Source organism: Carettochelys insculpta, chromosome 8, assembly GCF_033958435.1.
Source record: "Carettochelys insculpta isolate YL-2023 chromosome 8, ASM3395843v1, whole genome shotgun sequence".
Classification (NCBI taxonomy): Eukaryota; Metazoa; Chordata; order Testudines; family Carettochelyidae; genus Carettochelys; species Carettochelys insculpta.
Genome location: NC_134144.1, coordinates 64,958,461 through 64,975,344, shown reverse-complemented (window position 1 = coordinate 64,975,344; position 16,884 = coordinate 64,958,461). Strand labels below are relative to the sequence as shown.

The following is a 16,884-nucleotide window of genomic DNA, read 5'->3' as shown; positions in this document are numbered from 1 at the left end:
TAAAATATCAGCAAAATTAGGCCAATAATCACACCTAATGAGTGCATGCAACAGTTTGGCACTTTTTTCAAACATACTGGAACAAAATCTGAATACTTTACAGTTTATTTTGAGAAAACTAGCTAATGCCAATTCAGTTTCTCACCATTCTCAAGCACTCCTTTGAAGTGTGACTTTGAGAACTGTCACTTCTGCTCATTTACTGGAAACATGCTATCCTCTATTTCTCACAACCTATTCAAAACACTACTACTACGGCCCCTTTTCATCTCAAAAGATGGTGGTTAGCAGTAGCAATGAGGATCTATGAGGGTGTGTGAGTCTGCAGCTTCTCTTAGGGCTTATCCGTCCAATATTGGATTTGCAGGGTCAACTGCAATAATCACGCGTCAGTCTACTTCCGAATTCTTGAGTCTGAGAGTTTTTCCTTCTGAGAAATTCTTGTGCACGACTAGCACATATACTATCGAAGAATGATGTGCCCTGTCATAGCAATTGTCGCCAGATATTTCAATCTGATGATGTAGATTCTCAGGAGTTTAGATCAATGTTGAATTTTTTCCATGGCATTTTCGCATATATCCTTGAACCTTAGCTTTGGTCTTCCTCTTGTTCTCATCCTACATAACAGTTCACCAAAGAGGATTTCTTGAGGAAGATGTTCATCACCCATTCTTCTCACATGACAAAGCCATCATAGTCTTCTGCTGTTGAGGATTGCTATGAGGCTGGGTATGCTAGATCTTGACATCTAGTCAGTCACAAAGCAGGATCTGATGTGGCCTGCAGTTTTTCTCATTGCTGTTTGTCATTATGTATGTCATCATGTCTTTATCATTTCTCTCTTTTTCACCTAAACCAAATTTTTCTTTACCATTACTCTCATTTTCAAGCGAGCCACATTCTTCTTTATCACTCTTCTTTATGCCATCAGGAAAGCTGGACAATTCTCCATCACTTGCCTCACATTTCCATTGGAAATGGAATTTATATCAATTACTCCTCCATGTCTTATACACTGGGATGATTGCTATTGCCTAAAGCCCAATTTATGTAAATCTGTTTCAGATATTTTTCCATCAGATGCGCTGCTTGCTGCAAACCAGACTGGAAGTGAGCTTTTTCTTTCCTACCATTAGATCCTGCAGGCTTCCTTGGTGACATTTTTTATTTTCTATAGGGGAAAATGGTATTAGAGAGAACAAAAGTCTATGTTCTGTGGTGTTGGAAAATCATCAAACATAATGTGTTAAGCATGGCAAAAAAAGTAACTTTTTTAAAAATGTTTTTTAATAGACAGGGGTTTGATTGAGATCTCTGGCATCTCATTAAACATATCCTTTATTACTTGCTTCTCACATTTTCATGTCTTAAAACTAATAAACCATCACAATCACACAATAAAACAAGGTTCACAATCTTTCGGCTGGGTTCTCACTTCACTTAGTTCTTATATCTCATCAGCATGTCTGACAACACTTCAGGAAATTAAAGGACAACATAGTTCTCAGAATATCTGGAAGGCTCCACGAGATTCTACAAAGGTCCAGAATATTCTAGGTGGTTAATGAAAAATGGATACTTAAAAATACAATTTCACGTAAAACATTCTATTCTTTTTTGTCACCACCACCAAAGACAGCATCCTGAGCCAAGCGCCCACCAAGACAGACAACTCAGCTTGTTGCCTTGGTTGCCTGCCTCTAAATCTCACCCTAGTGACCACAACAAAGGTTGGACACAGAAAGGTCCTAAAAACACATTACCAAAGGATTAGATTTCACATTAGTCTGGCAACTGACTTCAACATCATCATCTGTGGGCTCAGTGCCCATTGGTGTCTGATGCCTCTGTCACTATTTCCTTCCATCTTTCCCTCTCCAGTGCGGCGTGGCTTAGTTTCTGTAGACTATCTACCCATGCTCTGTGGGTTCTGCCTCTCCTATTTGAGCCCTCCATCATAAACCATCAAACCCAATCTGGGCGATGCTTTATCCAAGAACACAAATTCCTTTCTGACCCCCAATGCAATGCTTGTGCTGTTTTTCTCAACATTCGGCAATGTCTAATATGCAGAGTTATGTTGCAAGCATTCTTGAGGATCATAAAATCAATGACCATCAACATTGCCTTTTACAGAAAAACAGATACAGCCGAAACATTGTTCAGTTGACTGTCCAGAGACATGAAATACAGGCGTTATCAGTACCCTGAATACAGAAATGTTTCTTTTTTCTTGGTTGTAAACTGACAGTTCTTCAATTTCAATCAGTATGAGACACCACTGAAATTTCTTTCAGTAAAGACAGAGAAAGATCCATCAGATTTTTGGCATACTACATCTGTTATTCAAACTGAGCAAAACTATGAGTGGGCAGAAAGCTTTGTAAATCATATAGTTATCAAATGAGTGTGTCTTATTGTGGGCTACCATGTTTTTTTAAAAAAAATGTGGAGTGCTCTAATGGTTGCAAACTCTGCAATTTTCAATAGAAAGGGAAGGATCAAGAGACTGTGGTTTGGTGGCTAGAGAATAGTCAAGATTCATCAATTCTATTCTTGGCTCTGCCATTATGTTGTTTGTGTGAGCTTTGCAAGTAACTTAACCTCTCCAAGCCCTAAAGTATGTCTTCATTGTTGAGTTAACTCGGATGATTGGGGCCCAGGTTTTAACCTGGTTGGGGCATGACAGAGAGAACATCAAAAGGGTGTTACGAAGAGGAAAGAGAAAAATTGTTCTCTTTGACCATTGAGGAAGCAATGAACTTAAACTGCAGCAAGTGGGATTTAGGTTAGACATTAGGAAAAGCTTCCTCTTAGAGTGGTTAAACACTGGAATAACTTGCCTTGGGAGGTTACAGAACCTCTGTCATTTCAGATATGTAAGAGCAGGTTATATAAACATCTATCAGGGATCCAGCATGACCTACATGGTGCCTGTTCCTGCTCCGAGGGCAGAAGTCTGGACTTCATGACCTCTTGAGACCCCTTCCGGTTCTAGTATTCTATGATTCTATGAGTAGCCCCTCCACGAATCCCTGGTCAAGTAACTGTGCCTCACTGGTCCTGTGCTCACACATCTGTTACTTTGACTTCTGGGGGCCACGTCTCATGGTTATTTTTGATGCATTAAGTTGAGCTGCTCAGTGGTTCTTTCCCAGTGAATTGTGGGAGAACGTGACTGTCCTTCAGACTCTAAGGGAATTGTGAAAAGCCATTAATAGGCTGTCAGCCCTTGAGTGATTTTTGCCTACACCCTCACTTCCAAGAGATAAGTGGAGAAAGGCAATTCATTTCTAAGACGACTTGGAGATTTCAAAATTGGTTTTGTTCCAATTATTCACAGAGAAAAACAAATGGAAATTCTCCTCAAAAAGGAATGGTGCACCCCAACTCTGCGGCTGTCTATCTAGTGGAGCTATCCTGGAGCTGAAGAGCCCAGAAAAGTCCTGTGTTTCCCAGCAGCCACCCAGGTGGGCTGCCAAGCAGCCACTCAGATGAGCTGGCAGGAGCTCAGGCAGGCATTCCATGGGTTTCCCCCTGAAATATTTCACTGCTGGAAAACCACCAAATGCTGAAGAAATATGTCTAAATCAGAATATTTCTAAGCGGTTCCAATACTAATACACACGTAGTCATCAAATGTGAGCATAGCATGAGTTAATTCATAAATATTTTCTAGAGCTGAACTGTATTGATGGAAGACACTAGGGTTGCATTACAATATTGTTACAGCACAGTGTTTTGGGCCATTACTATAGAATATCTCAGTTTGTTTGGTTTTCAGTATAAAGGTTTTCAATCTAATAGGAACAGAGGCAAAGATCATCAACTTTTGGGTGATGTGTCATCATTGCTAGGCTATTAAAAAGTTTAACTCAATTTTGTAATGAAACTGGTCTGCACAACTGCTTAAAGTGAAACATAGGGCCTTTGGCTTCAGGTCCAGTAGTGGAACAGGTTAGTAGCATCCTTCAGTCTACGTAGACTATGGATCGCGCCCATTGTAGTTCCATTTGGGATCATCATTTTCAGCGTCAACTGTGACTGTGAAGGCCCATACAAGAGTGACCGTCCTTGCTGCATCTGTTGCATGTGTAATGGGGGTCTGGAAGGTCCTTACTGTGCTTTCTGTGGGCTCACTTCCCCTCTGCTAGCTGTCTGATCCTCATCTCACCCTTCTGAAGGCCCTTGTGTAGTTCCTGCCTCCATCTGCTGCGATCATCTGCCAGCTCCTCCCAACTGTCCGGCTCGATGTCTACCTCCCTGAGGTCCCTCTTGCAAACATCTTTGTAGCGCAACTGGGGGCGTTCGGGAGCTCTTTTGCCAGAGGCTAGCTCGCCATACAGGATGTCTTTTGGGATCCTTCCATCATTCATCCTGCGGACGTGGCCAAGCCAGCGGAGCCGACGCTGCCTGAGGAGAGTGTGCATGGTTGGGATTCCAGCTTGCTCAAGGATGGCGGTGATGGACACTCTGTCCTCCCATGATATTCCAAGGATGCGCCTGAGGCAGAGCAAGTGGAAGACGTTCAGCCTCTTTTCCTGGCAGGAATACAGGGTCCAAGACTCGCTGCCGTAAAGGAGGGTGCTGAGGATGCAGGCTCTGTAGACTTGCATTTTGGTGTGGGTGTACAACTTGATGTTATTCCACACTCTCTCGCCGAGTCTAGACAGAGTTGTGGCTGCTTTTCCGATCCTCCTATTTAGCTCAGACTCCAATGACAGCGTGTCAGTGATGGTGGACCTGACGTAAACGAACTCATGGATGACCACTAACGAATAGTTGTCAATGCTGATTGATGGAGGGTCAGCAACGTCCTGAGCAAGTACATTTGTCTTCTTTAGGCTGATGGAAAGCAGGTTGGAAAGCTGATGGAACAGGTTGCTGTCTTCTGAAAGTAACTAGTATTTGTTCCTGTTTGGACCCTGAATTTAACAGATTTTAATAAGCCACACCTCGATATCACTGACTGGTGGTTTAGAGTGGTATTTCAATTTTAAGTGAAAAAGGACTTCTATGGTAAACTTGTCTAATCTCCTATGTAATACAAGATGCAGCAATCCAACTACAGATAGCACCTCCCTAAACTGTGACTCCCTGGTCCAACAAAATCTGTGGTCCAGCAGGACAATGGATGTTCCTGGAGGAGAGAGCCCTAGGGCCAGCACCTTGGAGCTCTGCCGGGCCAGGACCCTAGTGGCAGGGGGGCCAGTGACTGGCAGCCTGGCTGAAGCTATAGCTAATAGCAGCAGGTTCAGCATCTGGCAGCCTGGCTGGGGTTGGGGCTGATGGCAGCATGGCCAGAGCCAGCACCAGGGAAGCCAGTGTCTGGCAGCCCAGTTGAGCCAGAGGTAGGGGGGCTGGTCACAGTTAGAAGTAGAGCTGGCATCAAGGAGGTTGGTGGAAGAGGTCACCACCTGCTCTGGCAAATTCCTTCATTCAGGACCAGGGAAGGTCCAACCTGTAGTAATTCCTACAGTGAAGAGAATTATTCATCACTGTTATGCAAGTGAACATTATCAAACAAAATAACACTTAACTGAACTTCAGCAGATCTTTCAGAAAGACTTATTACTTCAATTTAACGCTATTAAATAGTAATGGAATCCTACTTCCCTTAGTAAACTGTTCCAATAATTATCAGATTAAATATACGGACATAAAAATCAGTCCATTGAAATATTTTGGCCTAGATCTTTTTAAAAATAATCCAGACACATGCACGCACGCACGCGCGCACACACACACACACACACACACACTTTCTCTCTCTGTTATATAACCTGGAGAAAAGCTCTGTAGAGGTGCACCATTCATATACTACCTCATGCATGCACTTCTCACATGGAAACTTGAGATGAATACTCAGATACATATCAATTATTCATAATACTACAAATATTCTAAAGGAAAAATACTCAAACAACCCCACTGTCCCTTAAATAGGGTGACCATACCTCCCTGTCCCAAATACAAGACAGAGATATGGAGGTGAGGGGCAGCTCCTTCAAGCCCCAGGGAGCCAAGAAGAAAGCACCCAGCTGCTGGCACTCCCCAGGAGCCTGGGGAAGTGGCAGCCGCAGGTCTGCACTGGGAAAGCAGCAGACACCACCCCTTCCCGGGAGCCCAGGGAAGCAACGGCTGCCAGTGCTCCCTGCCTTGGGGAAGCGGCAGCCATCAGCCCTCCACCAGAGGCCTGGGGAAGTGGCAGGGATGTGGCAGCTGCCCATGCTCCCCACCCCCACTGCTTCCCTGAGTCTTGGGGAAGTGACTTCCACCAGCAGCGGAAAAGGTCAGGGGGAGGGGAGGACCTAAATACGTGACAACGAGACCCTTTTAAAATATAAGTCAGGACACCTCTCTGGTGTCCCAAATATGGGACTGTCCTGCCCAATACAGGACAGATGGTCACCCCACCCTTAAAGAACATTTGTTCCTTTCTGACTTCTTGATTCCTAGACTTGTGAGCTACTTTCTTTTTTCACCTTCTCCACTCCTTCATTTTGTGTAAGTTATTTTACACATTGCCACATCTAAAAACTTGTGGGGGAGGGAAAAACAATGAGTTTCACTCTTGGGATCTCTCAAACTCCCAATGAATATATAAGATCACCAAAGTATGAAACTGACATCCTGTCTTGGAATCCCAACATGTTTGCTCTTTTCTGATAAGATAAATTCCATTGCAAAAGAACTCTTTAAAGTAAATCATCTGTCTAGCCATTCTTAATTTTTTAAGATGTATGTCTAGTTTAACATTTGTATTGTGTGATGAAAAACAGTATCAGTAATGATCCCTCATAATGTTTATTTTTCCTAAGGTAGGAAAACCGAAGTACAGTATGTTCAGAAGTTGCCATTTTGGCTATATAGTAACAAATACTGTCCTTGGGAACCCCTGGAATGTCAGAGAAACAGAAAGAGCAACACTGCACTAACCAATTGAAGATGTGCACATATGGCATGAAGCTTTCAGATTGCTATCGCAAAGACTATGGCTATTAAGCAGCACTCTAGCAGCACTGCAGACAGCTGTAGTGTTCCAACAGCATCGAATTAGAACGACAAGCAAGACACCACTATGACCTCACTACTCTATAAACAATAATATAATTGAATCATACATAATGGCCACTGACCACATTAGGTTATAAACAATAGATCGTGCAGACAGGAACATGGTGACTCAAACAACAATTTAATTGACTAAAAATTACAGGAAGCTCAGCTTCTTTGCACAAGGTAATAATGAACACATGATGTGCTCCATTATTTCCAACTCCCCATTATTATATGTAGATCAAAAAAGTATGCAATTTCATACCTCAGCCTCTGCCTAGTTTGGATTCCTGGAAATTTGGAACTGATGCACATTGATAATTACTACTAGTTGCACTACAGGTATAGTTCATACTACCTCCCACTGTGTGACCTGGAAGGGAGGAAATAAGATTTCCCAAGGCAAGGAGTAGCTTGGGTTGCCCGCCCTCCAGGTTTGTTCTGAAGTCCCCAGGAAATAAAGATGCCATGTGATAAAACCTCACAAGAATAGATCCAACCGCAATCGGCAACTCTCCAAATACAAGTGAGCAGAAGCCATGGAACCACTGGGTTTTTAATGCATGGTGACCAGTTTAACTGTCATTGATCATGACTGCAAATTTGTGAACTTAATCTGTCACACAGCAGGGTCTAATATAAGCACCTCAACTGTTCATGAATTTGAACACAAACTATACTAGTGGTTTGAGGAATGAAAGCACTGGTCTTCGTAATCCTTAATCATAAACCACTTTCCCATCTCTGAAGGGCTAATGCACCCATCCAGCACACATTGACTAACCATTATCATTCCCATTTTAAAATGAGGAAATGGAAGTACAAAAAAAAAAAAAAAAAGTAAGTGACTTGCCAACTAAACATACCCAAAGGCAAAGCATTTCTTACCTTCCCCTCAAATCTGGCTGTGCCTCCCAGCAGTGCTCGGATATTCCTAGGAGGAAGAGTGAATGCTGGTGCTTCTGTTGGAACGGAAGAGCTGAGAGCTGAGTGCTCCAGCGTCACTGAGGTTTTGGAAATACGAGTCGACGACACCAGTTTCACATCCCCCATGGTCAGCCCTTCAAAAAAAAGAGAAACAAAATGCCGAATGTTGACTTGTTACTATTATTTATACAATAGTTGCAACTGGGGCCCACTAAAATCAGGGTTTGGTTGTGCTGTATGTACGCAGATTAAGGCCCCCAAAGGGCCTTCTGTCTAAAGTGACACGTATTGTTGTCATTTTATAGATGGGAAAGGAGGCTCTAAGAGTTTAAGTGACTTGCCAAGACCACACAGTAAATCGGTAGTGCAAGAAAGCCAGTAAGGTCAGGTAGGTTGCACCATTAAGACATTTATTGCTGGTAGGCCATAATGGAAAGACATATTTTCAAGAATAAATAGACCCCTTCACAGACACAAATTTTAACCCACAAATGCGGATATGTGCAGCTAGAAATCAGGATCTGCTGTACTGCAGGGGTCTTTTGTGACTACAGCCTCAAAAGAAGCAGAACATAGGGCTGTCACTCCCAGAAGCCAGTGCCCCACACCAGCAGCATGACGATGCTGCCACCAGCCTTGCCATCAGCCCTTCCAGGCAGCTATATCTCCTGTCTGGGGTCTGTACAGCCCCACTGGAGGACAAGGTTGAGGTCAGTACAGCAATGCCAGAGGCACTGCCAGCATGGGATGCTGACTCCTGGGATCAGAGGCCCACATTCTGCTCCTCTCGCTGCTGCAGTTCCTGGGAAAACCAAGCCATTCAGTGGACACAGATTTCTGTCTGTGGATATTCACCAGTGCGGGTACGAATTTCTATCCATGCAGGGCTCTAGTCATATTTTTGTGAGCAGGACCTGGGGGAGAGGGGTGTCAGTACCATACTGGTCAGAGTTGAAATCTACTTGCACCACTAGAGGGTCTTGACATGCATAAATCTCTGAAATTCCAACCCAGTGTCTCCTCAGCTGTGCTGTAATAGTGCACTTAAAGTTGTTTTTAACAATATGACGCTAGGTTTTCCTGACCTAAAATATGCTGCAAATCAATACATTGTAAACGCAGAATCAATGTTGAACAAATATATGGCTGTGTCTACACTACAAAAATAACTTCAAAGTTGAGCATCTACACACCTTACTTCAAAGTTAAGCTTTGAAGTAGGAACCACTCCATTCCCAGGAATGGAGTAAGGATTTTGAAGTTGGAGAAATGCGTGTAGACGCTGCTGGCTACTTCAACGTAGTACCTAACATCAAAGTTAACTTCGAAGTTAGTTCCTAGTGTAGACGCACCCCTTATGAGACATAAAAAGAGCTCTATTTCCAGTGGATTTGAGTTACAAATGTGAATGCTGAAAGTCAGATATTTCATATCATGCTTTCAACATCTTAAGAAATATCTGCAAATCTCCCTCCAAAGAAAAACACTGCAGATACAAAGGGAGTGGTTAAGTTGTAAACATTCCAAAGCCCTAATTTCCAAAAGGAAAAGGCTTTTTACTATTATGAGGAAAAGCAAGATCAAAGTTAGCAAGGCAGACTGCAATTCGAATGGCAGTTTCAGAAGTCCCGTTATAGATAACGGCTTTGGGGACAGCTTCCTGTTTGCTGTTTACATACATCTAATTGCCAAACTGTGATCAGAAACATTCCCTGGTCAAACTGATCAATTATCATTATTTGTATTACAGCAGCAGCACCTAGCTGTCCCAACATGTATGAGCCCCCGCTGACACTGTACCTATCCACAAGAAAACACAGTCCCTGCCCCAAAAACACATATACATAGAAAAGATGGCCGAGTCCCACTGCAGATCAGTAGCAGAGTTGTGCCTGAACAGAACTCAGGTCTCATAAGTCCCCACAGTTCGGTGCCCTATCCATTAACCCATGCTACCTTCGTTTCTGATATCACTTAGAGGAGAATACATAACTAGGTTGTAAAGATTTAACTAAGGGAATTGTGCAGATTTAGAGATGAATTGTTCCTGAGCCTCCCACAGATACTGAGTGCATGCCACTTCAAAAGGTCCTAGGGAGGTCCTGGCTCTTCCACTTCAGGCATGCCGTTGGGAGGAGTCTGCACTCTCCAGGTTGCACACTCGTGCAACACATTAGGGAGCCTTTCAAAGCTCTCCCTGGGAAGGCGTAGCACAAGCACCATGTTCAGTTGCATGTCTAAAGTATTGGCCAAGTGTTACAGGGACATCAACAAGAAAGCTGGGCAAGTTCAAACAAAAGTGTCATTGCAGGTCCTGTGTCTAACTCTGCCAGTTTTTGTGGGGTTAGAAGCACATTTTCCTCTTATAATTTTAATTAATATTTTCAGTCCCCTGTTGCTCTCTTAGGCTATGGCTACACGGCATGCACTATCTCGGGATATGGCGGTATCCTGAAATAGCTGCCCTGTCTATGAAACACACCCATTGTCTCAAAACAGTTCTGGAACTAACAGTGTGCCATTCTGACATCCCTATACACCTCATTGCAGAAGGAGTACACAGATGCCTCAAAATAGTGCTTTATTTCAGTATGTGGTGCCATTTAAACAGCATCACATGCCAAAATATCCTATTTCAAAATCTACTTGAACTAAGCCATGCAATTTGCATAGCACCAATTGCCTAACTTATTTTGAGGTTAGGGCGTTGTGCTGGCATAGCCTTACAGAGCCATAACACATGGGAAAGTGACTAAATTATATAGGGAGAGAAGAAAAGAATGTGTCACAAAATGCTGTTTAATGCACTAAATAAGTCAGCTGGGAAAAAGAAAATGTATTTACCTCTAGACTCTTTCAGCTACAATATCTTAAGAATTACTTGCAGCGATAAGAGGTAAAAATCATCCAAACAGAAGAGAGAGTTGGACGATGCCTGTCTGCACTTCATATGGTTTTCCTGTCCAGTGCAGACAGTCATTAACTGTACTATAAACAGTTTTGCGATAGCAAGCTTCAAGATGGGAGCAAGAAAGAGGAAGAATCTAGAGTATCATTTGCTAAGACTACTTGCAACCCAGCATACATTCTTTAGTGAAAATGTGTTGACACCAATTACCATTAGCAAGAACAAAATTTAAACATGACTTAACACAAATGCATTCGGAGGGGGGCCTATAACCTTAGTTGTTTTCTCTCTACTACCCAAATAGATACATCAAGCTCCTACTCCTTGTCCACCCTCCTCCCCCATTGATCCTAGCTTCCTAGCAGGGTGCGGAACTAGCTTCCTAGCAGGGTGCGGAACAAGATGGGACTGACATTCACAGGGTGCGTGTGGAAAGGGAGGATGGAGCAATGCTTGGGACAAAACTATACAGCTATTTACAGGAAAAAGCTTCCTGGCATTTTTGTTCAAGTAAATGTATGCTGCAATTGGGCAATCCTACAACAAGCCTGACAGGTTAGTGCCTTATAATGTTCAATGGAGAAGCTGGGTCATTGATCAGTACCTTTGTGTTGGTTAATCAACTGTCCCAGGAATTTACAAGAAATAATCTGGAGAAAATTATCTCTGCAATTTTTAAAGCTGAAATTGTCAATGTAAAGTTAATCATTAATTTCATGCCATTTTATAGTGGAGCTGATAAAAGATGACTGATGATTAGACAAAGCCAGAAACAAACAAGCACTGGGCATTATTTTTAACAAAGCCAAACCAAAGCAAAAAGAACAGGAACTCCCCTCATGCCCCATCACAAAAAAAAAAAAAATTAACTGGCCTTTGAAGAACATTCTCCCAGAACTCGAGGACTTTACATTTGTTTGGGAGCTACGCTAAGAGTGAAGCTGAACACCCGACCCATAGCATCCCTCCGATATCCCCTGAACTCTCCCCCTACCACATCTCCAACTTTCGTCTAAACAAATGGATGAAGCATGGTATTTTCAAAAGCACTTCAGTGATACAGGAACAAAATTTCACTGTCTTTGAAGGGGTTTTACGCTTCTAATTCATTTAAGTGTTTCTGCACATACCATCCTAGAGAATTAGATTTTATATAGCGGAGTTGGCATGGAAGGTACTCTGTAAAGGGACAAGGCCCCTGCCCTAGGGAGATAATCACTGAAATTTGCCTAAAACAGACTGAAAGACGTGAGGGAACAGGAGCACCCAGCTGGCCAAGAGGGTGTGATTGATACCAATATTGTTAATGCCACAGTTTTTGTATGTAGGCAGAGATTGGGAGAGGCATGCAGAAGCACTGCCTCCTAAACTGCACAGGTTGCAGGTGATTTGTACGGTCCACATAGAACCCTTCCCACACTTGGGCTGCAGCTACCACAGTCACTTTGCTGCGGGAGATGACTGGAACCGTTTGCTGAGAAAAGGGAAGGAAAGAAGGCAGCCCTGGGAGCTTCTATTGCTGCGCTCCGGAGCCATCTGCCCCCTCCCCAGTAGTGATACACACTGGATCTGCCCACTGCAGCCCAGTCCCCTCAGTGCATGGTGGGAGAAGAGAGTAGCTGGCATTCTAGGGGCTCCCTCCCCAGCTGGGCACTTCTGCTCCCTCACATCCTTAAATGCCAGTGCAGCCAGGCAAATTCCTGGGGGATGGGGTGTGAGGTGGTGGCATTGACGACTTGCTAATTTCAGAAACCAAACACCCTTGATCCATCCACTGCCTGTCCTTCCTTGAGACCTTACCCCCGTCCCTCCTCCTCCCGAGGTCCCATCCTCACACACTCCATCTCTACCCTCTTCATTGCTGGGTTTTTCTCACATGCTCATTTTCACTGCAAGGCTGAAAGAGGCATATGTATTGTTTGGATTGATGTATTGTGCTAAATTCAGGTTTTATTTGTTACAGAACACAAAAGCTGGCAGAAAAAATAGCCAAAAAGAGTAATTAAAGAAATTTCACAAAAGTTTTCATTACTCTTTCCCTCCCTTCCTCCCATTTTTCATACCCAGCTCCATGTTTATTGTTCACTAAAGTTATTGTAATTTTTGTGTGCAATTATCAGAGCTGCAATGAGTTCATTAAAGGCCCACTCCCGAAGCCCAAATACAAATCCACAGAGCACAATAATAGAAATGTACCTTGTATATATACCTACGTAATTAAATCTGTAGAAAATGACTCCCACACCCACATGCAGATACACATGTATTCATGTGTACACATTTAGCACGCACTAACACACGCAGTTCGACATTATTACTGTCATCGTTTAGTTCCTAAAGACCCCAACTAAAATCAGGGCTCCAGGTTAGTAAGTGCCGGAGATACACATGAAAGCATTTGCAACGAAGAGTTTATAGTATCGCTAAATAAAAGGCCGTGAGAAATGCATAACACACTTGCTCTTCTGCAACTGCTTGTCAACATCATGCACTTTTAGCGAAATAGTATATCTTTTAGAGTTTCCTTCTCTTTTAAAATCTTGTAATGAAATTAAGACAAACATAGGCCTTTTTTTCTGTGTGCACAAACCACCAAGAGGAACACAAGTGAAAGAGTAAGGCTGCCAATTCTACTCACACACAGATATACACATGCAGCAATCCATGCAGACACATATGAGACATACATACATACACTTGCTTGCATGGAGACATTTTTTTCATACACTTTTCCAAGCACTGCCTAAATCGCTCAGCCAGGAGGAGGATGGACTGGAGGAAAACAGATGGGGAGTAAAATAGGCCAAGCATTTGAGCAAGAGGGGACAGTGAAGGAAAGAGGAGGGAACGTGGAGGTATGTGGAGCAGATGGGGATGCAGGGGGAGGCTGAAAGCTTCAGGTGGGGGGGTATGGGGGTGTATAAGAACATAGTGGAAATGCAGCAGTGTATGACAGTGGATGTAGTGGAAGGGTGTGGAGGTGAGACACATGGGGATGGTGAGTAGAGAGGATGGGCGGGATGCAGCTGTAAGGGGGTTCAGGATTGGGATGGGTAGGCGTGTGGTGCAGAACAGGATGGGATGAGGGAGGGATGTATGCAGTGATGCAGGGGATGCTGGGAAGGTTGGAAGTCGAGACAGGGAGGGATGCACGAGATGAGTGTTGCCTGTTCAAGTGGCGCTCTTACCTGCCCTAGCCAATGGGAGCTGCACATGCAGGCAGGGGTTAGGACTGCACACAGACACACATATACTTCTGCCCCAGCCTCCCTAGAGCTAGGAGATGGACAGGCTGCTCAGCTGCTTCCTCACAGGCCATGGAGTGGATAACAAGGAGCCTGACAGTCCTGCTACAGCCAAAAACCATACAGACATTCAGTGGCCCAATTAGCAGTCAGGATTCCTTTTTGACGCCTTTCTGTCCAAAACCGAGTACCCAGTCATCATGGGAGAGGGAAGGGGGTTTGGTGGAGGCCTCCAAAGATGCGTGAAGCTTCCTCAGGCATGACTGTCAAAGCAGTACAATGGCCATTTTGGCTACATACAGTAGACAACCTACAGCACCAGCTCTTTGGTTCAGGGAAGGAGCTGTTAATAATGGGCCACCCTCTTCTTCGGTACAAATGTCTCCCTCCCCAGGGTGTTATTTCACCGGCTTTCTCCCCTTGTGAATTCTGGGTAGAGTGTCATTTACATTTCTATTCACGTACCAAGCCAAAGGGAGATTTTTTTTTCTAGTAACTGTTTCATTGCCTCTGTGAGCATTATGTTTCTTCTTGCAGTGAACACTGCATTTGCTGGGCTCTGAAGTCTGGGAGTAACCTATGTAAACTTTTCTGTTAGTCTATAAGATGCCACAGGACCCTTCGTTGCTGTTACAGATCCAGACTAACACAGCTACCCCTCCAATACTATGTGCACATATCTTCTCTGGAAATACCATCACTGGACCTAACCAGGTTACTCACAGAATCATGGGCACTTTCTCATGCTCCTCTACTAACATCATATATGCCATCATGTGCCAACAATGCCCAGATGGCTTTGTATATTGGACAGATTTTTAACTCCCTTAGACAAAGGGTCAACGGGCACAAAACAGACATCAAAACACTCCAGATCCACAAACCAGTTAGTCAACATTTTAATGGAATGGGCCATTCTGTTAATGACTTAAGAGTATGTGTGTTACTGAAAAAAAATTGTCGCACCGCTATTCAAAGAGAAACAGCCGAGCTGGCTTTTATACTCAAATTCGGCACATTAACACGTGGTTTGAACCAGGATGGGAATTTTCTGAGTTACTATCGGGGCTCGTCTGCATACTTGGCTTAATCTAATTCTTGACCTCCCCCACCCCCACACCCCTCCACTCTCTGATTTGCTCACCTTGATCATTTTTTTCTGATTTGTCCTCCTTGATTACTGTTTTTGGTTCTCTGTGCCTTAAATATTGAGTCTGTTCTGGTCTGGCTATGGTCTGAAGAAGTGGGTCTGTCCCACGAAAGCTCACCTAATAAATTATTTTGCTAGTCTTTAAAGTGCTACTTGACTGCTTTTTGTTTTGATAGTATATAGACTAGCACGGCTCCCTCTCTGTTACTATCCAACATGAAAGGAAGACAAAGGCATAAGTGAAGCACGCACACAACCAGCTGAAGCAGAGCTGGAGTTTGGGGAGAAACAAAAGGAGTCACATCAAAGTGATCTTCTCGCAAGTTTGGCATGTAAAGGCACCAATCAAGCACTGACCTTTTTGTTAAGTGCTCCCTATGCTACCTAGCACACGATATATTTCTAAAATATAAAATAAAAAGTCCTGGGTCGCAGAAGGAGCAGTCCCTTCTGAGTCAGAGTTGAACATCCTAGTTCAACTTACTCCTTGTCTTTATGGCACATGTATGTGAAAAGCATCTCGGACTTCATTCCATTTCCCATTGTTATTTACATTTGTGTTAAAGCAGCACTTCGAGCTCACTCAGCTTGAAGTCCCAGTCAGTGGGGCACTGTACAAAGCCACACCAAGTCAAAGTCCTTGCTCCAACAGATTAACAAGCTAAACAAACAAGAGAGATAAAGTACATACCATTACACCCACCTCAGAGATGTGGAACTGGGGAAGACTGACACATGCAAGGTCATCCAGGAAGCCTGGGACAGAGCTGGGAATTGAGCCCATCTTTACGGAATCCCATTCCAGATCATCAACAACAACCCTATCTTTTGCCTCATGGAAAAGGCCTCTCAGGTATGCACAAATGGCAGGCTCTTCATTGAGGCAAGCTGGGCGAGGTAAGTTCAGTCATTAGAATGACTTTGGTTGGTAAAAGTCACGCTTCTCTTCTTCAGGTTTGGGCAAGGTACTTATCGCAGATAAAGAAGAGCTCTGAGGAAGCTTGTAAGCTTGTCTTAGAACTGTTGAGCAAAACTATTTTAACATTTTCCAAATGAAAGGGGGTTGTCTTTGGTTCAAAGAGATTTTTGTCTCTAAATGAAAGTTAGTTTATAGCAAAAAGTAAAAAATTAAGCTTTAAAAAGCTTGAAATCCTATCAAAATTTTAAAAATGACCAAAATGAAGCATTTCAATTGACTTGATTTTTTTTTTTTTTGCATTTACTTTTCTTTTTGGGGCTAATTTGAGGCAGGAAAACTGTTTCGCACCCAGGTCTAATGCTCAGGACTATTAAAAATCCTGCCCTTATTATTATGTATAATATCTTATCAAAACAAACATTCATTTAAATACTTCAACAACATGCTAAACGTTTAGCGCCTTCACAAGCCTATAACACAGACCACAAGGTGTTTGGCCTAGAAGCTCATGCTTTTCCTACAGCACTGGAAATTGCTGCTGTGATACTGCACTTCCATATTCTGTATGGAAATATGTTTTAGAATAAGAATATGCCTAACTCAAATACTCTTCATGCAAAATGTGGCATGTAACTTATCACTGGAGAGCTTGTAAAGCACTGAATATGCATAT

The 16,884-nt window shown here is 43.2% G+C and overlaps 1 protein-coding gene across 3 annotated transcripts in view; it reads right to left on the bottom strand.

The window, feature by feature from the left end:
• MYLK (myosin light chain kinase) overlaps positions 1–16,884 on the bottom strand; it is a 309,641-nt gene that overhangs the window by 198,829 nt on the left and 93,928 nt on the right. For all 3 annotated transcript variants that reach the window (XM_075000996.1, XM_075000995.1, XM_075000997.1), the window contains exon 2: positions 7,951–8,123. In XM_075000996.1, coding sequence (XP_074857097.1) covers positions 7,951–8,115 — 165 coding nt within the window. In that variant the 5' untranslated portion in view covers positions 8,116–8,123. The remainder of the gene's footprint in view (positions 1–7,950; positions 8,124–16,884) is intronic.